The 27,110-nt window shown below is 42.8% G+C and overlaps 2 protein-coding genes across 5 annotated transcripts in view; both read left to right on the top strand.

The window, feature by feature from the left end:
- Positions 1-479: 479 nt before the first annotated feature.
- Positions 480-9,071, top strand: LOC142080197 (glutathione S-transferase 3). 2 transcript variants are annotated; one of them, XM_075145229.1, is made up of 7 exons: positions 480-566; positions 2,415-2,466; positions 2,939-3,071; positions 3,924-3,974; positions 6,297-6,438; positions 7,592-7,723; positions 8,273-9,071. In XM_075145229.1, the coding sequence occupies exons 1-7, from the start codon at positions 480-482 to the stop codon at positions 8,414-8,416; spliced, it is 741 nt and encodes a 246-aa protein (XP_075001330.1). In that variant the 3' UTR covers positions 8,417-9,071. The 2 variants fall into 2 exon arrangements, with proteins under 2 accessions (XP_075001330.1, XP_075001331.1); XM_075145230.1 differs by lacking the exon at positions 3,924-3,974.
- Positions 9,072-10,341: 1,270 nt separating this feature from the next.
- The window catches only part of LOC142080196 (glutathione S-transferase 3-like), a 29,980-nt gene continuing 13,211 nt past the window's right edge, over positions 10,342-27,110 (top strand). Inside the window, exons 1-3 of one of the 3 annotated variants that reach the window (XM_075145227.1) lie at positions 10,342-12,385; positions 13,536-13,662; positions 14,533-14,677. In XM_075145227.1, coding sequence (XP_075001328.1) covers positions 14,596-14,677 — 82 coding nt within the window. In that variant the 5' untranslated portion in view covers positions 10,342-12,385; positions 13,536-13,662; positions 14,533-14,595. Of the gene's footprint in view, positions 12,386-13,535; positions 13,663-14,532; positions 14,678-26,449; positions 26,555-27,110 lie in introns of those variants that run through there. The other 2 variants (XM_075145226.1, XM_075145228.1) reach the window with 2 other exon arrangements.

Raw genomic sequence — 27,110 nt, 5'->3', positions numbered from 1 at the left:
TTCCATACTTCACCTAAGTATGTGTAGAATTAATGTTTAGATACTTTTGGCATTCTTTGATATAAGGACTGCCAGATTTGAAAAACCTGTCTACTGCCTCTTCTCCCCTTTGATCGAAACTTGGCTTTCAGTGGTGATTGAGTAACTCTAATGCTAGAACTTACATTTTCTGAAAGTTCTAAGGATTTCCTTAGTGGTGACTTTATTTTTTTCTGTTATCTCCTACTTAGCAACTTGATGCTTACTTTTCCTGAATTTCAGGGGAATGAAAAGACTATGAAATACTGTGACTTGACTGTGCAGCAGTAAAACCAAATCAGTTTAGACTGAAACTTTACTGAATCTTTTTGTCAAAAATTAACTTAAATTTTTGTCATGTGAGTGACCTGTGAACCATTATGCCAGCTGCCATCAGATTTTTGTATCATTATTAACTTACTATCTTTTATAACTATTTTAGGTAACGGAAGTTTGAAGTCATGGCCGAAAAACTGAAACTTTACTACTTTGATGGAAGAGGCAAGATGGAGTCAATTCGCTGGTTGTTAGCTGCAGCTGGGGTCGAGGTTTGTTTTAGTGTTTTTAACTTTAAGCTGTACATTGGTACGCTTGTCTTTGAGGCAGATCGCAGGTTATTAACCAAAAAAGAAAAGGCATCCCAAGACGCAGTACTAAATGAGCATTGCCTGTTCAGTATAATTAAGCACTCTTACTTTAGGCACACAAAAGTATGGCTTCAAGTTACATGTCTTCTGAGCATTGACATTGTAAACCAGTTTCTTGCTTAATGCAAGAATGCGTAATGCTTAATTAAGCATTCGATTACTGAGCCAGAGCTGTTGAGCTGAATGATAAATGTGTTCCTGGCATAATAAGTATTATCTGTGCTGAGCAAATGAATTTGCTTTCTCTAGTCTTTCTGTCTTCAGTTGGATATGCTCACACACAGATTTTTATTTTATTTTTCACTCTACTGGCTGCATCCTCCACAATAAGCTATAGCACAAAACATATTTTGTCTTACTTGCATCATTTAGATGAGGCTTAACAGGGTGAAGTGAGCAAATTGACCTACATGTGTAGAGGAATTAGAACATTCAGAGCAGGAGGAAAAATATTTGGGTAAACCAGAGAAGCAAGACACCACTTTAAAATAATTTTTTTGATGGGATATAATTTACTTATTCATTCATCATCTATCTTGGTGATAAACTGATAATTCAGGACTAACAGTTGCTCCGAGTGTCCTCTTTTATATAGTAGGCTGTTACAATTCATACAGTTACTCCTGTACTGAGACAAGGAACCTGAATTTTTCAAAAAGACCACCAGTCTTTATTTGAAGGCCTTACAGAAGACACACAACTGGTTGCTTCCGTGCATCATTTGTTCCTGTTTTAATTCCCTCTCTCTTTTTTTCTTCCTTTTTTTTTTTTTTAATTTTAAAAAATCCTGTTGACAGGTACCAATTATTACATTTTTCCATGGGATATTCTTTTCCCAGCTTTTCATCAGCAGAAACCTGGGTTCTGTGACCACACTTACTATGGTTGAACATTGGCACTGTATTAGTACGCCTAATCTTCTGGGGTTTCCCTAGTATAGCACGTGTTAGTTATTAACATAAATTGCACAAGTATTCTGAGAGAGGTTGACTGAGGAAGGATCCTTGGGAGTCCATAGCTGGGCATCTAGGGATTAGTAAGCTCAGTCATCTTCTAGTCACCATGGTCTACATTGACTATAGACATGCATGGCACATGCAAACACATACATGTAGACATCTAACTTTTCGGTGCCTTAATCTTGAACTGAATTCCACCCTAAGTAGCACTGATTGGACCAGCCATTCTGAACCATATTGAATATAACTACAACATTCTGATCACAGGCATTCTGTATCTTTTTGTTTCTCATCTAGTGAATAATTCATCTTTAGGTGTCCTAAACATGCTTCTGTACTAAAGTTCCTGCTGGGCATAATACTTTTGCATTATTTTGTAAAGGCTTTGTTTTAACTTTCTAAGAATTTGTTCCTGTCTAGCTCCCAAATCAAAATATCCCACAGCAGAGCTTTTTTCCACATACCAGAAAGCATTTTAAAGACAGCCTCGTTTGTATTGTTGACTATCTCACATTAAATTGCCTGTTCAATACCAAACAAACCATCCTCACTCCAGTTCTTATTGCCTGTTTTTCTGCTAGTGTTGCCTCTAGCAGCATTTGTCAAATATGACAGTCCAAGAGGTTTTGCCAGTGCTTCTGCCCTGGGTGTTTTCTCCCTTAGAGCCATATCTGGAATGGAAGGAACCATGATGTATATTCTCTTCCTTTTATGATGCTTAAAAAGTTTATGTATTCTAGAAATGTGAAAAGACGCTCAGTTCCCCTTCTTCCTTGTTCTTTTTTGTCAGTTTGAAGAAGAGTTTTTGGAAACCCGAGAGCAGTATGAGAAGCTCCTGCAAGGTGAGTCCACGTGAAACCTCAAGAAAAGCGTGAGCAGACTTTACTTAGTCTCAGAGAAGACACGTGAAGGGAAGACTTTGAAGACTGTGTGGGACTTTCTTTTCCATTTTATTGTTTTAAATAATGGAACAGAATTTTTTTCAATGTATTTAGAATTATACACTTTTTACTCAGTTGATATGTTTAGTGTGTCCACTGTATTTCAATTTCAGCATAAAAGCTGCTGTACACAGTCCTGACTGCAACTTCAGTGAAAGTTTTTTAAAGCAAGGATGTTAATTCACAATAATTGTGTTCTGCAGTTTAATTTGTCTGCACCACCGTTATTTACTGCTTGCATGGAAGAACCCCAGTTTAATATAATGACTACCCGGAGCACGCTCATCATAAAAGTAATGGTCTTCTGAAGACAGCAAGAAATCTGACATGGAGTTACTAGATCCAGTAGAATGATGTGTGGCTTTCTCTTTAGGTGGATCCCTGCTATTTCAGCAAGTGCCCATGGTGGAGATCGATGGGATGAAGATGGTGCAGACTAGAGCCATCCTCAGCTACATAGCAGCAAAATACAACCTCTACGGGAAGGACCTGAAGGAGAGAGCCCTGTACTGTAACAGTACTACTCTTCGTGAATTTCTTTTAGTAGCTTAGATACATCTAGAATGAACTGCATACTTGCACACCCAGAGAATCACCTGTGCTCCTCAGTGACACACAATTTGCAGTGAGCCTGACAGGCCACAGTTAGATGTAAGCCAACTGATTTCTTCTAATTCGATTATTTTTACATAAAAATATTTGAAGCAGGGATTTATTGTGCTTTAGAAAAAGATTGATACAGCTTGACACAGGTATTCAAGAGGTGACTGGCATGTAAATGTTGAACTACTGTTGTAAACAGAAAACTTTTTGGAAAGCAATAGTTAGTTTTTAAATTTTGGCTGCAGAATAAGGTCTGTCATTTGGGAGTTGAGAAAAGAACAGCTAAAAGCTGTTGAAAAACTTCTGGTTTCACGTGAAATTAAATCCAGGTCTTGATGTTGTGTCTGTGAAGGAAAAAAAAAGTGATTGGGCTATCTCAATATGTAGCCTTTAAATGTCCGTTTCCTATTGCTTTTCAAAAGAAGGAAAACTAAAGGTCAGCCAGTAAACATCTAACTTTAATATACTTTACAATAAACTGCCATTAAATGGTGCAAATGGTTGGAACAATTGGCTAAAGCAGGTTCAGGGAAGTAACAAAACAAATGAATATTCAGATAGGAGCCTCAGTCATAGCTTATCAGCTTCTTTCTGTTGTTAATAAGCCATCGTTTCCTGTAGCTTGCATTCCTTGCATACCTCTTCCTTCAAACAGAATTTTCTTCCATCGAGTTCTAGATTTAGCCTGGAGCCTATTCCTGCTGTCTTACCGGCAAATATAAATGAAGTATATTTGTTGATTTGTTCTTGGGCAGGGGGAAGGGAGCATCAGTGTTTCGAGGAAGGCTTGCTGTGATTAGCTCCAGGTACGTTGGAGAGCTGGTCATGTACAGTGTGGAAGTGCAGTTTTAGAAGACCAGAGAGATGCAGGCGAGAAGCTGGCATACATTAAGACTTTCAGGAATATCTGATAGCTTCTTTTGCACATAACATGTTTAATCCTTACAGAGGCTTTTTTGAGAAGCTGTTGCCTGACAACAAAAACTGCAGTTAGTCTTATTACACAGCAGGAACTCAAATCTTTTGTGAAGGGGGATGGTTAGAAGACTTTGTTAGAGTATTTTACCAGATATTTTATTCATATTCATGAGGACTTAATTTAAATTTGAGTCTTGCCTACAGTACAAAACCTGCTGTCAGAGCTCTGGAAAAATGGATAAAAGGGACGATCTGAAGAACTTCCGTACTAATAATTTAGCTAGATGGCGGAACTTCAGGTAGACCGTTTCCAACCCCATTATTAATCTATTTGGCACCACTTGGACTTTGGATGAAACCTTGAAGGTGGCATACATCCAGACAACTAAGCCAGTTGGGGATGACTTCTTGTGGTGCTGTGTGTTTCTTTGGTGATTCTGAAGTGATCTGTAACACCAAAGTTAAACTGTTTTAATGTTGCAGCATACATGCACAGCCTTTATCATAACAGGGCAGCCCTACCATCTCTCTCTCTCCATTGCACCTCTCTCCTCTGTCTCTCTCTGTTGCCTCTTATATCTTCCTTCTGGCAAGGATCACATGTCTGCTCACAATTCCCTTCACCTGTTTCTGTTCTTGAATCAGCTGGTACTCATTAGGCCACCTCTTAATTCTTCTCCACATCTCCCCTTTTTTTGTTTATGATTTTGTAGCATTGCCAAAGTCCTATCCGAAACTCCCGATTCCAGAATTCTTCTCCACATCACTCCCTTTTTTGTTCTCAATTGCCAAATTGTCCATTACATTCACTAGAATAAGTTCATATTCAAATGAAACCTGTGACCCATATTCTTTTATTGATTTGCGTACCTCCTTAATCACCTCATATGGTAGACAAACTTAACATTTCTAATTCTTTTTCCTGTTCTCCATAACCCATATTCTTTTATTGATTTGCGTACCTCCTTACACAAACTTAACATTTCTAATTCTTTTTCCTATTCTCCATCACACAGTTCACTTTCCTCTAGAACATCACTGATATGTGTGTGTGGGTACGAATCCCCGCAGATCTTCCTGGGGTGGGAGGGCGGGAACAAATGGTGCTTTAGCGTCTATCACTGCAAAACTTCATCCGCCGTTGGTGCAAGTTCAAATGAACCTTTCTTATCTTTTGATTTTTCCTCCAGAATTGCTGCCATTACATTCACTAGAACAAGTTCATCTTTAGCCTCTGTCTCTGTAAAGCTTCATCCGCCGTTGGCGCAAGTTCAAATGAATCTTTCTTATCTTTTGATTTTCCCTCCAGAATTGCTGAATCAGTCACGTTTTGCAACACCTGCTCTGCAGGACACAACTTCTGCAGAGCTGCATACACACAATATTCCTTCTAGAACTTCTAATTGCAAAGTTTTCCTCATCTGCAGTTCTTCTACTGAGATGCCGACTGCCCCATGACCAATGTATAAAGTTCATATAACTTCCCGGCGGCTGCTCACCTCTGTATCCGTTTCTTTTCAACAGCTTTTTTCTTTTATCCCATTTCCTTTCAATGGCTTTTTTCTTTTATCCCATTTCCTTTCAACAGCTTTTTTTTTTCTGTTTCCTTTCAACAGCTTCTATCCCGTTTCCTTTCCATGGCTTTTTTTCCTGTTTCTTTTCAACAGCTTTTGCAGTTCAGCGGGGCTCGCCACTGGATATTTCTATTTCCTTTCTCCAAGACCTTCTTTCTTCAGGTTTTCTTCTTTCAGTCCCTGTTTGGGCGCCATTTGTTGCAGCATACATGCACAGCCTTTATCATAACAGGGCAGCCCTACTATCTCTCTCTCCATTGCACCTCTTTCCTCTGTTTCTCTCCATTGCCTCTCTTATATCTTCCTTCTGGCAATGATCACGTCTGCTCACAATTCCCTTCACCTGTTTCTGTTCTTGAATCAGCTGGTACTCATTAGGCCACCTCTTAATTCTTCTCCACATTTTAACCTCTGTACAATCCTGTTAAATCCTGCACAATGAGGCAAGTAAAGTGACAACAACACTACAAATATGAGTGAGACTCATACTGTGACTTTTTTTTTTTTTTAACTGCAAAAATAATTTTCATGGAGGGGGTGGGAAATTCAACTTTTACAATCACGACACAAATCTAAGGAAACTCTGCTTATGAAGGTGCCTTCTTATTTAAGGTTTTTGTTTGCTTTGGTTTTAAGGATTGATACGTATGTTGGAGGAACTGATGACCTTATGGGCTTCATTTTGATGTTTCCATTCTTATCGGCTGAGGATAAAGAGAAACAACGTGCTGTTATAGTTCAAAAGGCGACAAGCAGGTATTTCCCAGCATATGAAAAGGTATGTAGGAGGATAATTTCCTTCCATTGTTCTGGAAGGATAACAATGGGAACACTGGCTATTTTACCAAAAGCAGAAGAAACAGAAAGGTGTCAGCACAGTACTTTAAACCAGGACATCATACTGTCTGCAGGCTGGAGAGATGAGAGGGAGGTCAGAGCAGTATGAGACAAGTTGGGGTGGGTTAAATGCAGAAATTCCTAAGTGAGATTTCATAGTCTGAGCAGCATCAACATTCAGACTGAAGGGTCCAAGTATCCCCTCTGGCTCAAAACTGTTACGATCCAATGAATGTGTACACATAGCTATATACAGTTAAAATAGCAACTTCCTGGTTTTAGGAGAAATGAAACTGTGTAACTTGCGTTGCAAAGGCAATGCCGTTTTAGAATTGATAATTGTCAGCTTTGTTTAACTTTTCAAATACATCTACATGGTTTTTTAACGACAGTAATACTCAGTTATCACTGCTGTCTTCTGGTCTGAGTAGTCTGCTGCTTAAGCCGTACTGGAATCTTGGTGTTTCTCTAACTGATCCTTTGAGAGATAGGACCCAAGAGGTGCTCTTAATGGAAATTAATACACACAGACAGGATAATCTGGCAGAAATAGCTGCTTTTCTGTTTTAAAGACTAAAGGGAAGACAGTTTCCCACTTAAATAGCAGCTGTCCTATAGATGGCTGCCAGAGTTCATTCTGCCCTAGATTCCTGTGTATCCTAGCCCCAGTGCCTTAGACTGATCACATCTCTTTTACATTCTTTATTTTCCCATTGAAGCTGTAACTACGCACAGAAAAATTCAAGATTTGTTAAGCTGGAAAGGAGTGAATACCAAGGAGGTATCTAACCCTGTAGTCCAGTATGTGGGTTACCTAAGGCTATAGGAAGGAAGGTTGGGTAAGAGAAACCCTGGGATTCTAGATTGCTGCTGTGAGGACTGCTCATAGATATCCCGTAAAATGACCAGTGACTGCAGGCACTGGGCCCACATCCCCCACACTAGGGGGAATGCATCCCTAATTGCATGGGAGAGAAAGGTAAAAAGAAGAGGAGGCAGTAAGTATTGTAAAAGAAGGTGTGCCTGTGCATTTTGAAAACACCAACCCCAGCTGGCTGTCCACATCTGAATGTTTTAATTTATGACACTTCTAGGTTTTGAAAGACCATGGGCAGGACTTTCTTGTTGGCAACAATTTTAGCTGGGCAGATGTTCATCTTCTTGAAGCCATTTTAATGGTAGAAGAGAAGAAGTCAGATGTGCTCTCAGGCTTTCCTCAGTTACAGGTACCTTGTACATGTGGCTGGAAATGTGATAAATGATATTTCAAAGTCTGTTGTGTGTAGATAATTCCACAAAACAAGAGCATTTGTCACTCCTCTTTCATTGTAGTCTTGCTCTTCTTGCTTTAGGAAGAAAGTCGTAATGTGTTTCATCTAGAGAATCTATTATTTTCTGGAGTAATCCCTGTACAGATCTGAAGAAATCCACCCTCCTTTTTTTTTCCCCTCCCCTCACCGGTTCTGGTGATACCTTTAAGCAGAAGATATTTTCTGGATCACAAGAAGTGATTTGAGTAAAGTACACATCTGAAACCACAGATAACTGTTTCCGCTTCATCCCATATCAATACAAGACAGAGGGCTGTTTTATTACTGTTTAAAATAACAAGTTTGGAGTGAGGGGGAGTAAAATTAATCCATGGCTAAAACTATATTTCCTGTCTTGCCTCCACATATAACTTGTTAAAGAATGTTACACGAATCAGTAAAATTGTTTTTTCTTGTGTTATTTTCTGTTCTTTAAATACCGTGTACTTACTGTTTACCTTTTAGGCATTTAAAGCAAGGATAAGCAGCATCCCCACAATTAAGAGATTTCTAGAGCCAGGAAGCCAGAGAAAACCTGTTCCTGATGATAAATACGTGGAGACTGTGAGGAGAGTTCTCTGCATGTATTATGACATAAAAGCAAATTAGTGTGCCTGGCTAAAACAATAGCTGTGCTCGGTTTAAGAGAACTATCAGATTGCACATGTACAATTACACTGCAGAGAGAAGGTGAAGGGGTGTTCAAAAGGAGTTTCAATGGGCAGTATCTCATGTTGTCACATACAAAATACAGTAGGCAGGTATTTTTTATAACATTTTACTACTAGCCTATTTTTTTCCTTCATTCTTCTTGAGATTTTTCTGGTAATTTTAAGCAAGTGAAATGGCAGCAAGCATGCTGTCTTCCTGGAGACTTTTTGGAAGAGCGAAAAAGAAAGAAATGTGAGTTGCTGACTGACAGCTTCAGCATGTTCTGCTACTTCTGAGGACTTTCTTCTGAGATCCAGATCAGATTTTTGTGTGATGATTGCTTCCAATTTAGACCTTTATTGTTTTTAATATCACTGTAGGCAAATGAAACAAATGGTTTTTAAAGAAAGTAGGAGGGAGGTGTTTCCCTTGCCAGTTCTATTGGACATCAGTGACTCGTCTGAAATGTCAGCATTGTGCCTTTATAACTAAGCTGCACTTTTCTTTTATTACTGAATTAGGAAACAAATTGACTGCCAAATGGCATTTTTGTGTAACTGCTGTATCTAGAGGGATCTGTTCTAATCAAATAAACTTTCTATTTTTACGTGGTCATGTTGTGTCATGAATGAATATTGGGGCTTGCAAACTTAATTTTCATTTTTCTTGGAGGATAAACTCTTCATACTTGATGTGAAGGGGATCGTTGTTAACCCATATGCCTCATGCAAAGGCATTTCATTTGCATTTATAAACCAGAGAAGGGAGATGTGAAGGAGAGGTAGTAAACCATCACAGAAACCTGGTATAGTTCCTATCTAAGGTCTAATACCTGTCTAATAACTCTTTTCCTCTCTTTTTTTTTTTAATCTATGGTTTCAGCAGATTACTTGACAAAGGAATTTCAAATTTTTAATCACTGTGATAAATGGCACTTACACGTTGAAAAGCTGATCTGTAGGATGTTATCCTGGGGTTCCATATCCCTTATTTATAGTTCTATATTAATGAAATAGTTTACAAGAAAAGACCTGTGCTCAATCCCTAATGGCATTGTTTAATTCCTGTGTTAGCTATGGGTTGAGAAATAAGATGCTGCTTGACCTTGGAATGCAGTGAATGCGCTCATCTGATATTTGATTAATTGAGTTGCCCACTTGAGAGCTCATCAATCTCCCCACTTCAGCGCGACTGAGGTTCTCAACTACGAATACTTTTCCCTCATTGCCAGGAATACAAGGTTTATATTGACCTACGCTGGCTTATCTGTCACCTGCCTTCCTAATGTCAATTGCAATTACAGTTTAGTCCTTGGTTTAATCTCAGATTGGTTTAATACGAAAGTTTGGAAAACACTGTACTTGTTGATCTTAATTCCTTTGCTAAGTGAACTTTTTCTCCAGAATATGAGGAAAGTTGTGGTGTAGTGCTGTTCAAACAAATCCTCCACAAGCAAAGATGCGGAAGATATAGGAGGTGACTGCCAGTACTTGTCGGTGGTAAGCCTAATAGCCGATGGTCATGCCTTTTGGTAAATAGAGTGGCACAGTAGCAATGAACGTGAACAGAAGAATAGTTGGTACTGAAACCTTGTCACCAACACTGTATGTGTCTGGGGACAGGGTTACTTCAGCCTAGCTCAGGAGTGGTGTGGACTGAATGCTGTTTAAACGGCATTTGATGCACTCTTGGAGCACACCTTCCAATTTAATTTCATCCAGAAAGAATCCAGTTTATACACTGCAAGATCACACTGTGATGGGAGCCAATGCACAGTTAAAAAATTAATTCTAAAAACATACTTCTGTTCTAGACCACTAATGTAGACACACCCTGTAATGCTCCAGGTCTGGCCCAACTGATGGGTAATTTCCTGATATTTCAGTAAATTTTTGATGAGAACTTGTGTTCTGTTTGGTTATTTTTTATCTATCTATCTTCTTTATTTGGTTTGAGATGAAGACACCTAAATGTGTCTATATATGAGCTAGTGTGTAGTTCTCCATTTAACATCCACAGCCATTTTTGCTTATGATATCATCCCAGGGCTACAGGGTGTGACACAGTGTTGTGGGTTAACCCTGTCTAAGGATGTAGTGTTTCTTATTTGGATATTCCCACACAGGTTTGTCAGTTTAGTTTCTAGCCTGTACAGAATGACAGGTCTGTAGACTAGTACCGTGATCTTCCAAATTCTGGGCAAACTAGGGAGGAAATCAGTTTAGATATAAGCCTTTTGTAAAAGAAACCCATACCGAGTATCCTTGAGTCCTGGTACAGCTCTCTAGCAGTGATTATTTAAGTCTTTAGCTGACTTTGGTAATGCTTTTAAGACACATCAGTGCACTTCAGTTCTGTTACCATCCTTCAAGGCAGTAGTAAGCAAAGAAGATATACAGACTTTTGTTGCCTATGTCTCCTGGTGTTGCTGGCCCAATAATTCCTGGCTCAAAATTAGTTAAGAATGCATGATAACTGCAGGAATTGTTTCACTTTTGACTGTCCCAAAGCACTTAGGTGTTAGACAGGCAGTTTTGATGTATTTTCTAAGAAGGACTTGAGTTTGTCTTCAATCCTTGCTCTGGTGGACCTATTTATGTACAAATCGGCCTGCAGCATCATTCTGCCAGGCAGAAGTTATGCCTAGGGGGAGTAAGGGTTGTGGTCCTAGACAACCTGTTTTGGTTTAAAACACTCACTGTCAATGGAATTGCAAGTTTGTTCTCATTGAAAGCACTGGGAAAATTCTCATTGATTTAATAGTGAGTCGAGGATATAGGCTTTAGTACAAGTTACAGTTTCTGGTGACCGTATGGGATCTTTATAGATTACTTTGCATTGTGTTTGCTTATATTTTGGTAGGTTGCAGTTAATTCCAACAGAACTTTAGTATTTGGGTGAGCACCTCTGACGGTGCAAAAGAAATGCCAGCTATTCGTACGGATTTTGCAGATCTCCTGCATGCTTCTTGTGGCACTTCTTCATACCTGAGAATAGCAACACTAACCGAAAAAAAGCAAGATGCCAAATTCAGGCAAAACTAGTCAGATCCTAACACTGCTTATAGCAGGCATTTGACAGATTAGTAGGGAGAAACAAAATCCCCTGCAAGGGCTATACTTTATTTTTGATGTCTTTACTGTGTACCCTGTTCATAGTGAATAGTTCAGGCTGTGGTTGTACAGCCAACTCTCTCACCAAAAAAGACAGGCCCCCCTTGCCTAAACTGTCTCCTTCCCTGCTTTTCTTGTCTTACTATTTACAACATAAGCTGAACCCGTTGAAAACTCTGGACTTTTTATTTTAAGGGTGATTTTTTACTGGCTCAGACAATTAATCACACAGTCAGCACAAGTTAGGCAGTAAGAACAAGTGGCTGCGAGCCACAGAGGAGGTATGACCACTTTCTTAATTGCAGTTGTGCAGATCAGCTGAAGCATTTATAAAACTACTGCCAAAATGTACTGGATACATGAGTACAGCAATTAACATACTCTTACAAAATAACGTTTTGTAAAAAGTTATTTTACAAATTATTTACAGTTATCTTACAACATAACTTTTTATAAGTGAGTTTCACTTAGTGAATCGCTTTCCTGATCCCTGAGGGGAAGAGATCTGCTTCCTACACAATGCAGTTATCACTCTTGCTGTACTTAGGCACAGAAATGCATAATTTTAAAAAGCTACATTTTACAGTAAGAGTGTTTTGTTTTCACCTCCATAACAATCACCTTTCAACACCAAAATGTCTTTGTTCCTGGCCCGTGTTTAACAGCATGCTGTATCTCTAGCCCAGTGTTTAGGGGCATGGGAAAGGTGGCTGCAGCCTGAGAATCATCTTTCCTGACTCGCTTACCTTGCTACCTTTCCAGTTCAAAGGAAAATTTCTGGAAAGCAGAGAGCAGCCTAGGAAATTACTGCAAGGTAAGATGTTTGGCAGTCTTGAATGACTTCTGCTAGATTTTGTTACTTTGTGTACTGCCATGCAAACCAGCCTCCAGTCTTCCCAGCCTGAGGAAATATTAGCTCAAAATGATCAAAGGAGTGTGCATTTAGTGCTTAGGCTCAGGCGGCTAGCTGCCATCTTTTTCCTTCTGTCAGTAGTTGTGGTGGGGTGACCTTGGCTGGCTGCCAGAGGCCCACCCAGCTGCTCTCTCCCTGCCCCTCCTCAACAGGACAGGAAGAGAAAATAAGATGAAAAAGCTTGTGGGTTGAGATAAAAACAGGGAGATCGCTTACCAGTTACCATCATAGGCAAAACAGACTTGATTTGGGGAAAATGAATTTTAATTTATTGCCAATTATTATAGAGTTGGATGGAGATAAACACTCCCTCCCAGGCTCAACTTCCTTCCTTCGTTCCCAACTCCTCTACCTCCTCTCCTCCACCTCTTGGTGTTCACAGGGCTGTTTCTCACAGTTTTTCCCTCACACTCTGCTGTGCAGTGTTTTGCCCTTTCTGAAATATATTTCCCCCGAGGCGCCCCCCCCTTGGCTGTGGGGCTCAGCCTTGCCTTTCCGGGGGGTGGGCTGGAGCCGGCTGGAACCGGCTGTGTCCGGCACGGGGCAGCCCCAGCCGCTCCTCACAGAGGCCGCCCTGCAGCCCTCGCTGCCAGCACTGGGTGCCTACACCCCATACAACAGTATCTGGTTTTATATGGTACAAATATGCTTGCCCCTCGGCTGTTTTCCAAATGGGCCATGGGGATTACTGGGACATGCTGGTGGCCTTGGAGCTAGCGCTCCTGCGCGTTGGCCGCTGCTCTGACGTTCAAGAGGGGGAAGCTCGCATTTCAGGGGAGGTGCGTAGGAGCTGGACATCAGGTCCCTGCCTGGGCACTGCTGGTGCAGAGGAGTCCTCGGCGGGCTGCCGGGAGGCTGCACTCGGCACCCGAAATTCGGGGTTGCGTTAAACTGCAATCTTGCTCCTGGGGAAGGCTCTTCTAGATCCTATTTGCTGCGGGGGGGAAATTTCAGCTGTAGGCAACTACTAGGCATGTGTCTCAGCTCCATTTCAACAACGCAAGAGCTGTGGGCACTGAATTAGACTGTCGTTACTTTTTTCTGTCCCCAGATGGAGCCCTGCTCTTTCAGCAAGTGCCCATGGTGGGGACTGGTGGGATGAAGATGGTGCAGCCCAGAGCCATCCTCAGCCATACAGTCCGAAATCTCTATGGGAAGGACCTGAAGGGCAGAGCCTGGTACAGTAACTTTAAACCTCTAGGCACTAGATGCCCGCTTTTGAACTATGACTACTTTTATAGTCAACGGAAAGAAATAAATATCACCAGATGATAATTTACCTGTTAGGCATGGTTAACCTCTTAGCGTATGACTGGAAGCATGTCTGCAAGCCATTTAGAAGTGCAGGGCAGAGATCAGGCATATATACACACATCTCCAGCAGCCCCTTCTAGCCTTTGACCTGCAAAACTTTCTTTGTTGGTGTCTGTTGGAATTTCTCGTGCTGCAATGTGTGCCTGTTGCCTCTCCTCCTTTCACTATGCTCCTCTGAGGAGAGTCTGGTCCTGGCCCCTCTGTAACTGTATAATAGGTAGGTAAAGACAGCAATTAGATCCTTGGCATTTTGCTATTTAACATTTTTATCAAGGGACTAAAAGAAAAATTAGCACAGTTCACAGAAGATAAAAAAATAAAGTGACAATAGGGAGGAAAGGTGAAATTCAGTGATCTGAATCAGTATGCACACTGGGAATGAATAAACAAGCTGCATTTAGTGTAGCTAAATTCAGTTTACCTGAATTCCCACTGATGTGAGAAGCAGAAACTCAGAGGAGAAGCTGAAGGACATGGTGGATAATCAGCCATATACCAGCTCCCAATGTGGCACTGACATCCAAAAAAGCTAATGTGACCTTGGCCTATAGTAGAAGTTTTCAAATAGCATGGTTGTGTAACTCCATGTCCAACTCTGACATTGACCCATGAAGCACCTAGCTGAAGGCATTGCTGCTTAATCCTAATGCAGAACTGGAGACAATTATCTGGTTATGCTGCAGGTTCCAATTCGTTTCTGTTGCTTGCCCTACAACTACTACTTTCCATTTCAGACCAATTTCTACACTGCAGCAGAACCATTTAATCTCACACCTGAAAATGTCATCCAAGAGAAGATGGAACGGAAATGTTATCCTTTCTGGCAAGAGAAAAAGAGCTTCACCTCATCCTTCAGCCTGAGATGCCGTAGCTTAGCACGTATGACCCCAGCTGTGCCAGCCTACTCAGACACACATTAGTTCAAGCACAGATCGTGCCTCCACTCGCTTTCTCAAGGAAGCAACTACCTTATTTAACTTTTGCTCTTATTCAGCAGACAGTTTTGCTGTAGGAGAACTTTAGTCAAGGGATGATCTGGGAGAGAACTGTTTGTTCTGGATTCCTTTGAAAACCTGCTTTGAACAATTATTTCTAAGAAAGTTTCTCTAAGAAGGGGTTGCAGAGAGACAGCTTTGAAATGAACAGCGTAACTCTCCCACTTTGCAGAGTATCTCATTGTTTAAGTTCTCACAAACAAAGTATGCCCACACAGCAAAACAAAGATGTAACAGGAGTGTGTGTATCTTAACCTTAATTAAACAAGCACACTGTTTATTTGTCTAGTGCCATGGTACTTTCTTGCTAATAGTAATAGGTGCTAATATGAAGCTGTGCAGGGTTGAAGCTGGAGAATGTACATCTCCAGGATCCAGGGGTCATTTTTACCCTACAAAAGGGACAGAGTAAGACTTCACTAGATGGACAGTGTCCTGGTTCTCCCTGAAGGAAGAGGGATGCCTCTTCAAGCCAGACTACTGAAGACAAGTGTATAGGTTTGGGCCCCAAAGACTGATCTGTCTTTTCTGCTCATTCCTACGTAGAAGATTAGGAATCTCCACATTCAGCAGTGAAACACAGCCCCCATCAATACTTTTCTAACATGAGTGTATTATTTACTGTATTTTATTTATTACAACTTTATTACCTTGTACATAAAGACCATACACAGTTTCAGCCTGGTTCTCAAGCACACCAAAGCCTTCTTTCAATATTCCTGCTATGGCAAGGTCAGTTCAGTTCTAGGTATACATACATTCAATTCAACCTCCCACTGCGCAGGCTGATGAAAAGAGGCTTATGTATGTGTAAGTGAGATGTTGCCTTTGTGAAGCGAGCACTGAGGTCTATAGTGCTGCTAACCAGCTGGGTGAGATGAGCCAGATTCCTATTCCATTATCAAACTTGCATTGACAACCTCTCCTTGAGGACAAGGGAGCAAAAGCAAGTGGAGGTTTGTATCTGACCCAGTGCACATATGACTAACCACCTATCTTTCCCCCCCACTTTTAATATAACTTATACCATACCTACATCTTTTTCTGATCACTTTTTATTTGTAGTTTTTATAGAAATGTAGCAACTGTTGTACATGTGCAATTTATGAAACTGTCCAGGGATGCAGAAATAAACCTGAAATGTAGGTTTAGGTCATTAATATCTCCATCAACTCTGTACCAGAGGAAAACCGAGAAAAGTCATTAGTTTTTTGATTCCTGTAAACCTTTTTCCTCTTGAATCAAGCTAGTTACAACCTTTCATGTCTATCAAACTTCTGTGGGCAGAAGTCCAGCAACTAATTGAAGCTATTCTGATGGTAGAAGAGAAAGTGCCCTCCATTCTCTCCGAGTTTCCTTTTCTGCAGGTAATTAAATCAAATAGTAATACACCCATATTCATTTGAAGTTTTGAGGAAGACAAGTTAAAATGCTTGGCAGTTTCTTGCACTCTTACAGAATGCAGAAATAATCAAGTGAGGATCAGGAAATACAGCCAACAAAGTAAAATACAAAGAATAGAAAATGAAAAAGCAAAGCTGAGAAATGCATGTGAGAAGTGAATTACAGTCCAATTTGTTTAAAAAATTATTAGATAAATTATTTTTTATGCATGTCACAGTAAGAGAGACAGAGAAGGGCTTTCATCTCCCCTATCTTATAATAGAAGTGGAATAAAACACTCAATGAAATTAAAAGCAGCAAAATACAAGCAATGAAAGGCAACATTTTCATACTAAGACCGTGGAAATCAGTGTTAGAGGATGCCATTGAGGCCAGGAATTTAAAAGGATGAAAGTGACATCAAGAGTATAATAATAAGTGCTGTGAAATCTTGAAAGATATTGAACATTCAGGGGTTAAGCAGCTCTCTAGTGCTGAAAGATTAAATTGTAAAAGATTACCCCAGTACTGATGATTGCATAGTTTTATACCTTGCCTTGTAGACTCGTACCATCTGACTTGCACCTACTTTTCTCTGAAGTTGTACTATCTACTCCTAGGAAACTGCCTCCTCCCTTGTCATCAGCCCTGAGCCACCATCTGATGAAACTGATTTCACAGGCTTGTGTTGGCTTGTCATTAGATCTTTTCCCACCCATATTCTTAGAAGTTGCATTGTTTTCAATTTTAGGCTTTTAAAGCAAGAGTAAGCAACATTATTGCCGCAAATAAGAAGTTCCTCCAGCCTGGCAGCCAACGAAAGCCACTCCCAGATGAAGAAGCTGTAGCCTTAACAAGCAGATTTTTTACCGGGAAATGAAGCCAGGTTCCATCTGCTGTCATTTTTCAACCCCTTTCCTACTTAAAGCTTGATTTTTGTTCTTCTAGATTTGTACAATCTTGCACATGCAATATGAACAAAGGAATCTCATGCTGAAAACATCATTAGAGAGCAAGCCAAGTTACATTTCACAAGCCGTTATATGTTATCTGCAAGAAAGGTAAATGCAGAGTTAGAACATAACTCATAAATGTCATTAAAACCCATATAATTTTGAACATGCTACCAAACAGTGAATAAAGAGTATCTTAAAAGTGGGATAGTTCTAGATTGTATAAATAATGTGTCACCAATCTTGTTTCACTGAATCTTTTTATGCTGACAGTTCTGTGTAAGAGGGTTTAAGGGAAGGAGAGAATATCTGCCTTTGAAGAAAAATGAATGCTGAAATCTGTATTAGGGCTACGGGATCTTATGAAAATTCTGATGAACCCCAGGGAAACAGGAACTTCAGTGAAAACAAAACTGTTTTATAAGAGAAGAAATGGACTTGTGGTCAATAAAACCTATTTCTCCTTGTCTGACAAGTATAAATAAATCTGGTTTTATTAAGAAAAGGACCAAAACAAACAAAAAATGTTTTACAGGATGACAGCTGATTTTAAATTTTTTCAAGTGATCAATTTTTATCTTTCTTTTATTGCAAAAAAACCTTTTTTATGGGGAAAAAACCCCAAATTCTTGTCCAGCTTTATCATTGGTCAACATCAGATAAAAATAGGATTGAAATTTCTGCTTTACTTCTTTACATCCTCTTTTGAAAATAAAAAGATTCTTTAAACCTAAGCTTAGATTATTATTAGTTTTAGTTGTAACAATGCACATAAACTGAGAGTTTTAGGAAGTTTCACAGCACACACCAGAGACCAAATAGAGGAAACATACACTTACACAAGTTTCTATCAAAATACAAAGTCATTATGATACATGAGTTATTTAAGATAAATATTTCAAAATGAAATTTGTAGTACTAAGGTTATTTTTCAGTTGGCTTTGAAGCCTTGATCTTCCCTATCTTGTGCCTATATAAATCAGCCTTTTGACGATGTTGAGATACTTAAATCAATAAAGACTAAACGATCCAAATAATAACATTCTCTAAACTGTGTCGTGGTTTAACCCCAGCCAGCAAAAATAAACTCCACGCAGCCGCTCGATCACCGCCCCCCGGTGGGATGGGGGAGAGAATCGGGAGGGCACAAGTAGGAAAGCTCCCGGGTTGAGATAAAAACAGTTTAATAATTGAAATAAAACTAAGTAGAACAGTAATAATAACAATGAGAACAACAACAACAACAGAATACACAAAGCAGGCGATGCACAACGCAACCGCTCACCGACCGCCGACCGCGTGTCACGAACGGGGGCGAGCCCCCCCCCCCCCCCCGTTTTTTATACTGAGCATGATGTCACATGGTATAGAATACCCCATTGGCCAGCTGGGTCCACCACCCCGGCTGTGCTTCCCCCTCCCGGTGCAAGCATCACCCAGCAACAGCCAAAGCGTCAATGGGCCATCAACGCTCCTTTCACACTAAACCCAAAACACAGCACACCCCCAAGCTACTGGGAAGAAAGTTAACTCTGTCCCAGCCGGAACCAGGACAATATCCACCCCTTATTCTATACCATCTACATCATGCCCAGGTCTCACATTTTCCCATACATTCCAGTTAGTCACCACTACTTTTCCTGCCTTTTGATATATACGCACACAGGGATATCATTCCCTTAGTCCATGGGCCATCCCTCTAAAACGTCCGTTAAGTTCATTTAGTCCATGACTTTGGGTTCCCACGTGTCATAACAGTCTTGCAGGGCAGGAGAGATGGTGTGTGGTGTCGGGCTCTTGCATGCGGAGGCCAGTTCTGGGCGCTCGTCCGGTTCTATCATCGTTGCACCTTGCTCAGTTTCATCGGAGTTCATCCTACATTAATCTGGGTGATTCTTACTATAATACTGTTAATATGGCATATGGTAACCATAGAAGTGATGACATACAGTACTATGTAATAACTAACATCATACAATCCAGTTCATTGGCTATTTTCACCCAAAATTAAATCCCCTTGAGGTACACACCGGACTTCCCCATCCTTTCGCTCACCCACCAAGTGCACCCAGGTCCCTGAGCAAAAGCAACCCCACGGATGGGTTTTCCCTTGCCAGAGGCAGGAGTAATCCAGACTGTCTTCCCCAGCATATTTCTTATGTGCACGACAGGGACTTTATCCCCATCTACAGTACGTAAGGGTTTGGATTGGGCAGGGCCAGCTCGAGTGACAGACCCCCTGGTGTTGACTAACCAGGTGGCCTTTGCCAAATGTGTGTCCCAATGCTTGAATGTCCCACCACCCATTGCCCTCAGTGTTGTCTTTAGCAGCCCATTGTATCGTTCGATTTTCCCGGAGGCTGGTGCATGGTAGGGGATGTGATAGACCCACTCAATGCCATGCTCTTTGGCCCAGGTGTCTATGAGGGTGTTTCGGAAATGAGTCCCATTATCTGACTCAATTCTTTCTGGGGTGCCGTGTCGCCATAGGACTTGCTTTTCAAGGCCCAGGATGGTGTTCCGGGCAGTGGCATGGGGCACAGGGTATGTTTCCAGCCATCCGGTGGTTGCTTCCACCATGGTGAGCACATAGCGCTTGCCGTGCCGGGTTTGTGGGAGCGTGATATAATCAATCTGCCAAGCCTCCCCATATTTGTATTTCAACCATCGTCCCCCATACCAAAGAGGCTTTACTCGCTTGGCTTGCTTGATTGCAGCGCATGTTTCACATTCATGGATAACCTGTGCAATAGTGTCCATGGTCAAGTCCACCCCTCAATCACGAGCCCATCTATATGTTGCATCTCTACCTTGATGGCCTGAGGTGTCATGGGCCCACCGAGCTATAAATAATTCACCCTTATGTTGCCAGTCCAGGTCTATCTAAGCTACTTCGATCTTGGCAGCCTGATGCACCTGCTGGTTGTTTTGGTGTTCTTCAGTGGCCCAACTCTTGGGTACGTGAGCATCTATGTGACGTACTTTTACAGTCAGGTTCTCTACCCGGGCAGCAATATCTTGCCACAACGCGGCAGCCCAGATGGGTTTACCTCTGCGCTGCCACTTGTTCTGCTTCCACTGCTGCAACCACCCCCACAGGGCATTTGCCACCATCCATGAGTCAGTATAGAGATAGAGTACTGGCCTTTTTTCTCGTTCAGCAATGTCCAAGGCCAGCTGGATGGCTTTCACCTCTGCAAACTGGCTCGATTCACCTTCTCCTTCAGCAGTTTCTGCAACTTGGCGTATAGGACTCCATACCGCAACTTTCCATCTCCGATGTTTTCCCACAAGGCGACAGGACCCATCAGTGAACAGGGCATATTGCTTCTCGTTTTCTGGTAGTTTGTTATACGGTGGGGCCTCTTCAGCACGCGTCACCTCCTCCTCTGGGGATATTCCAAAATCTTTGCCTTCTGGCCAGTTCGTGATCACCTCCAAGATTCCTGGGCGACTGGGGTTTCCTATTCGGGCCCGTTGTGTGATCAGTGCGACCCACTTACTCCACGTAGCATCGGTTGCATGATGTGTAGAGGGGACCCTCCCTTTGAACATCCAGCCCAGCACCGGCAGTCGGGGTGCCAGGAGGAGTTGTGCTTCAGTGCCAACCACTTCCGAAGCAGCTCGAATCCCTTCATATGCTGCCAATATCTCCTTCTCAGTTGGAGTTTAGCGGGCCTCGGATCTTCGGTATCCCCGACTCCAGAACCCTAAGGGTCGACCTCGAGTCTCCCCTGGTGCTTTCTGCCAGAGGCTCCAGGTAGGGCCATTCTCCCCCGCTGAGGTGTAGAGCACATTCTTCACATCTTGTCCTGCCCGGACTGGCCCAAGGGCTACTGCCTGAACTATCTCCTGTTTAATTTGTTCAAAGGCTTGTCGTTGCTCAGGGCCCCATTTGAAGTCGTTCTTCTTCCTGGTCACTTGATAGAGGGGGCTTACGATCTGACTGTAATCTGGAATATGCATTCTCCAAAAACCCACAACGCCTAAGAAAGCTTGTGTTTCCCTTTTGCTAGTTGGTGGGGACATGGCTGTTATTTTGTTGATCACATCCATTGGGATCTGATGACGTCCATCTTGCCATTTTATTCCTAAAAACTGGATCTCCTGTGCAGGTCCCTTGACGTTACTTCATTTTATTGCAAAGCCAGCCTTCAGAAGGATTTGAATTATTCTCTCCCCTTTCTCAAAAACTTCTTCTGCTGTGTTGCCCCACACAATGATGTCATCAATGTACTGCAGGTGTTCTGGAGCCTCACCCTGTTGCAGTGCGGTGTGGATCAGTCCATGGCAAATGGTAGGGCTGTGTTTCCACCCCTGGGGCAGTCGGTTCCAGGTGTACTGGACACCCCTCCAAGTGAAAGCAAACTGTGGCCTGCACTCCGCTGCCAAAGGGATTGAGAAGAAGGCATTAGCAATGTCAATTGTGGCGTACCACTTGGCTGCTTTTGACTCCAGTTCATATTGAAGTTCCAGCATGTCCGACACGGCAGCACTCAGTGGCGGCGTGACTTCGTTCAGGCCACGGTAGTCTACTGTTAGTCTCCACTCCCCATTAGACTTTCGCACTGGCCATATGGGACTGTTGAAGGGTGAGCGAGTCTTGCTGATCACTCCTTGGCTCTCCAGTCGACGAATCAGCTCATGGATGGGGATCAGGGAATCTCGGTTGGTGCGATATTGCCGCCGGTGCACTGTTGTGGTAGCGATTGGTACCTGTTGTTCTTCAACCCTCAACAACCCCACAACAGAAGGGTCCTCTGAGAGACCGGGCAAGGTGGACAGCTGTTTAATTTCCTCCGTCTCCAGGGCAGCTATACCAAAAGCCCACCGGTACCCTTTTGGGTCCTTGAAATACCCTCTCCTGAGGTAGTCTATGCCAAGGATGCACGGAGCCTCTGGGCCAGTCACAATGGGGTGCTTCTGCCACTCATTCCCGGTCAGGCTCACTTCAGCCTCCAATACAGTTAACTCTTGGGATCCCCCTGTCACTCCAGAAATACAGATGGGTTCTGCCCCTTTATAGCCTGATGGCATCAGGGTACACTGTGCACCGGTGTCTACAAGAGCCTTATATTCTTGTGGCTGTGATGTGCCAGGCCATCGAATCCACATAGACCAGTAAACCCGGTTGTCCCTTTCCTCCACCTGGCCGGAGGCAGGGCCCCTCTAGTCCTGGTCATCATATTCGCTATCCACTTCTTGTAAGTATGAGTCAGAAGTCCCTTTGTTAAGGTCGAAAGTGGAATCAGCCCTTCCTCTCTGTCTGGGGAACTCACTGGAGACTGGAGCAGCAGTTTTCCTGGAAGAACCCCCTTTTGTGGTTGTTTTTCCTTGCAACTCATGTACCCGTGCCTGTAGGACTGAGGTAGGTTTTCCATCCCACTTCCTCATGTCCTCTCCGTGGTCACGCAGGTAAAACCACAGGGTGCCCCGGGGTGCGTACCCACGATGTCTCCTCTCTTGAGTAGAGGGACGCTTGCTCCTAATGGCTGAGACACTGGCCGGTGCAGGGGGGGAGCAGGACATATCCTCTTTGAGTTGCTGGACCTCCTGAGACAGTTTCTCCACAGCAGAGACACAGGCTCGTAGGGAGGAAGAGAGACTTTCTTCATATTGCCGGAGTTGGCCAGCCAGTTCATCCACTGTTTGTTCCCCTCCATCGCTCCAGGTCATTATTGCCAATGAGTTTGCATGTGGTGCTGGTGCGCTCCGTACAAACTTCCGCCACATGGGTTGGGTGCATTTGACTTCATCTGGGTCTTTGGATAACTGCTCGTTGTTCAGGTCATCGTAAATCACTTCCAGCACGGCTAATTCTCTCAGGTACTGGATACCTCTCTCCATGGTGGTCCACTTGCCTGGGTGGCATATAACATCTTCCTTGAAGGGATACCTTTCCTTCACACCTGACAGGAGTCGCCTCCAGAGGCTGAGGACTTGTGCCCCTTGTCCAATCGCTTTGTCGATGCCCCCTTCCCTAGAAAGGGATCCCAGCTGCTTGGCTTCCCTACCCTCTAATTCCAGGCTACTGGCCCCGTTATCCCAGCACCGGAGCAGCCAGGTGACAATGTGCTCACCTGGACGACGGCTGAAGTCTTTTCGCATATCTCGCAGCTCACCCAGAGATAGGGATCGGGTGGTCACCATCTCATTTACGGGTTCTGCCTCCTCCTCCTCCTGTTCTCGTGATGGCCCTGGTTCATCTTCATCCCTTACTAGACGAGCTGATTTTCTTGTGCATTTTCTTTTTTGTATAGGGGCGACTGATACCGGCAGGGGTTGGTTCTCTGTCGCAGGGGGCGGAGTAGCTGCCGTGCCTGCCCTGGGGGGCGTGGGGGGTGAGGGAGCCGCTGTGCTTGCCGTGGGTGGTGGGGTAGCCACAGGGCCTGTTGCTTTGTCATCAGCTGCAGGGACGTTTCCTTCCCCTTGGGGATTCTGAGTGGTGTTAAATAGGGCTCGGTAGGCATGGGCCAGGCCCCAGCACATTGTAGTGATTTGCGTCTCCCTAGAATGGCCAGGGTGACAGCATACTTCTTCCAAATATTCTACTAATTTTTCAGGGTTCTGCACTTGTTCAGGGGTAAAGTTCCAGAACACTGGGGGTGCCCATCGCCCTAGGCATTTGCCCATGCTATCCCACTCGTCCTGCCACTTGTAACTATCCAGCCTTGGGGCAGATCTCTGGATGACATTCTTAAATTGCTTACTAACCTTGGATAAAACCGCAACAATATTCCCAAGGAGCACCAATAGATGTATCTTAACCACCCAGGGATGTTCAAGGTACTGGCAAGTTATTTTAACAAAGGAGACGACATCATAGAGGAAGGTAGCGAGGGTGCCATTCTCTATTTCCTCCATAAAAAATCTCTCAGAGGAAAAGGTATAATTGCTAATTGTCTCCATGAGGTGGTACCCAAAATGCAGAAACGGCTTCATTACAAATCCCAAATACCAAATAACCCCCAATTCATGTGGACTCTAATTTTTTATCACAGTGGTGGTGTGCTTCAGTTTAGGTGCTCGATAAGCAGCATGGGGGGAATCCCCCTAACCCCCCTCGTTTAATTCTCTAGTGGCAGTTAGGTATATACCCTGTCCCCACCTCTGAGAGGACGCTGCTGGAAGCTGGAATCAGGCACGGTCCCCGGAGCCGGCTGCTTAGTGGTTTGCAGGCAGGTACATTTCAAGACAACTTTGGACTTGTCTAACTTACAGCACAATGAAGTGTGTCCACAGAGCACAGTGGGAACTTGACATGCCAGGGCATGGTATATGCACTATTTAAAATCTGCCTGTGCCCAACCCAAGGTCACTTTAGTGGTGCCTGAACTTCATACCAGCTTCCTGAATACTCACAGGTGTGGTTTAACAAATGATTTCTAAAAGAAACTTATTTTCTTTTCTACTCTAGAGGTTTACAGAACAGCTATTCAAGTTATAGATAACAGTAACTTCATTAATACAATACCTTTAGATGTCAAAGGAGCTTTATAATTACATTATGAAAGGCTGTGTTGGAAGCAAAATAAAAAGAGAACGAGGAGGAAAGTCTTTCTGGCAAACAGGAATGTATGGAAGGGGAACAACAGTCAAAGTTGGATGCGGCCATGTTCAGCAAATCCAAAAAGCATCATCCCTGAGCCTCAAATCAGAGACCTCTTCCTCCCTTTCTTTGCTGTCAAGCCTCTTGCTGCCATTGGCAGCATTTGAGACTGCAGAAAGGACAAGGAGACAATAGCTTGCATGCTCTTCTGTGGTCACTGTTCCTGAACCAACTCTTGCAGCCAGTACATGCTGATATCAAAGACCTCAAAAGCAGGAATAGATTAATCTTGATTGAATGCTGCCATCACGGACAGGTATGAACAATTGCTCCTTTCTTACTCAGCTATCCCTTCCTGCATGTGCCGCACTCCTACTGTAGCCACATCTCCATTAGTGGTTTAGGTATATGGGGACCATTGGCTGGCACTGCTGCCAGCTAGCGTGGTACAGCATGCATTTACACCACACTCCCAGCTTCCAAAATAGGGTGCTGTACCCACACTGCCCACTGGGAACAGTTCTGGGCCTATGCTGGGCTTCCGACCCATACTTGGGAATTTTCTGGGGGGTGGTAACCGGGTCTGACATAGAAACAATACAGAAGCATATATTTAATGCTGTGCTTTATTCACTAAATGACAAACTTGAGAAAGAGGTAGAATTAAGCAAAGCGTAAAGAAGCACCATACAGTTGTTTTTTGCTGACTCCATCAACCTCTGAAGCACACAAACTACATATTTGCAAGAAGCCTCTAGTGGAAGTGCATCCTCCAGAAGAGACTGCCAGCGATTGCCAGGCAGAGAAACCATAACAAAACTCCAATTGTGAGGAAAAATGAAAGTAGCAGCTTTGGGGGGATTTCCTCAAGATAGTTACCTAGAGATTTTTGTCCTGAGATTCCCCATCTTGAAATGCTGTGTTAGTACAGCCATGGCTTTAGACTGATAAATACAATTTTGATAACAGCGTGGGTTCTGTGAACAGGTCTTCAGATTAGCTGTATGATATCTGCTGCAGGGGTGTAAAGTGATGCCCATCATCACATGTGGGTCTATGCTAGAGGTGAGAACCTGATCCTTGGCATCCAAATCCCATTTTCCATCTGCTATGCCATCCTTGTGTCTGTTCACATCCATTTTCAGTTTTGGTATTTTCATCTGAAATGTATATAGCAAAGCTGAAGCAGTTACTTTTCATGGAAACAGAGTAGGAAAATCATGGTTTATTTCATCTCTAACTGAGTATTAGCCACGTACACCCAATTTCCAAAATTAATGCTATTGCCTTAAGACATGGGGTGAGTTGTGACATAAACTGCTCATCTATTTTTTATACCAAGTTATCACTAAGTAAGTTTGATACTGGCAAACTGTATTTCAAAGTAATTGAGCATTGTTATCCCATACTTTGGGTATCCTTTCTGTGCCATACGGCACTGAAAATAAAAACCTGGGTTACTGTTAAATAGGGAAATAAGTCTAGAAATTTCAGTTAGTCTTTAAATGGTTTCTATTACCCTAAATATGACCCAGAAAAATTTATAATTTTCTCAGTGTTTTAAAGTGTCTTGCCCTTGTATTTGGGTAAAATGTCCCAATAATTCCAAGACAGCATTTTGAATAGATAGCTACCATAGAAACTATGAGGCTATCCACACGGTATAGTCAAATCAGCAAACTGAAACAGAAAGACAGTCTCTGCCTTGGATGGCAGTTTTCAGAGACGTACGTCTTTAAGTTGGGTAGTGCCAGCTTAATAGCAATGGGAGATTTTCTCTCTAATTGGATATGGCTGGAAACTCCCCAGAGCTCCAAAGTTTAAACACCCCGGGGAACTTGCCTGTGCTGGGCGGAGGCTGAGTTAAGGTCAGAAGGTAAGCACTAACTTAAAATTCCTTTTTCTTAAAGCATTTGAGTGACTACTTACAGTGAAGCTACTTCAAAATTTATTAGGGCATCTGCTGGGGTAATGTAAATTCTCTGCTCTCTTTAGTTTGTGTGCCAGGTAGACTAAGCATGGCTTGATAGTTACTCACCAGCTGGAAGCTGCAGGAGAGAGAAAGCAAGAGAGAGACTTTTTTTAACCAGGCAACGAATCCTGTGGTGCAGTTTAGAGCTGAGCAAGGCAGCCGTGAAATCGCTGAGGGAACAAAGTGTGGGAAGGCAAAGGTGGGTGGGAGAACACGGTGCAAGCCTCTAGCACCGTGGCGGTTTCTTCTGGGTTTGAGCAGGAAAGCTGGCCCATTCGGTACGCTGGACTCTGCTCCCAGCTCCAGGGCTAAAGGGCACTTCACGCTGAATGCAAATAATGCTGTTTTTGAAAGATCATTCCCTCTTAAACAGTTCTTGCATCACTGAGAAGCATCCTCAGAGAAATTCAGGACAGGCATGTCATTAAGGACCACTAGGAAATAGGATGGAAATATGGAG

The sequence above is a fragment of the Calonectris borealis genome, chromosome 3 (genome assembly GCF_964195595.1).
Source record: "Calonectris borealis chromosome 3, bCalBor7.hap1.2, whole genome shotgun sequence".
NCBI lineage: Eukaryota > Metazoa > Chordata > Aves > Procellariiformes > Procellariidae > Calonectris > Calonectris borealis.
The sequence above is the reverse complement of the archived record's forward strand: the minus strand, read 5'-3'. Positions and strand labels throughout refer to the sequence as shown.

Bases quoted from the DNA above. Each gene is read 5' to 3' on its own strand.
- LOC142080197 (XM_075145229.1), top strand. From the start codon at position 480: ATGGCCGAAAAACTGAAACTTTACTACTTTGATGGAAGAGGCAAGATG. The intron at 567-2,414 runs GTTTGTTTTAGT...CTTTTTTGTCAG, and splicing joins TAGCTGCAGCTGGGGTCGAG to TTTGAAGAAGAGTTTTTGGA. The intron at 3,072-3,923 runs GTACTGTAACAG...GTTCTTGGGCAG, and splicing joins GACCTGAAGGAGAGAGCCCT to GGGGAAGGGAGCATCAGTGT.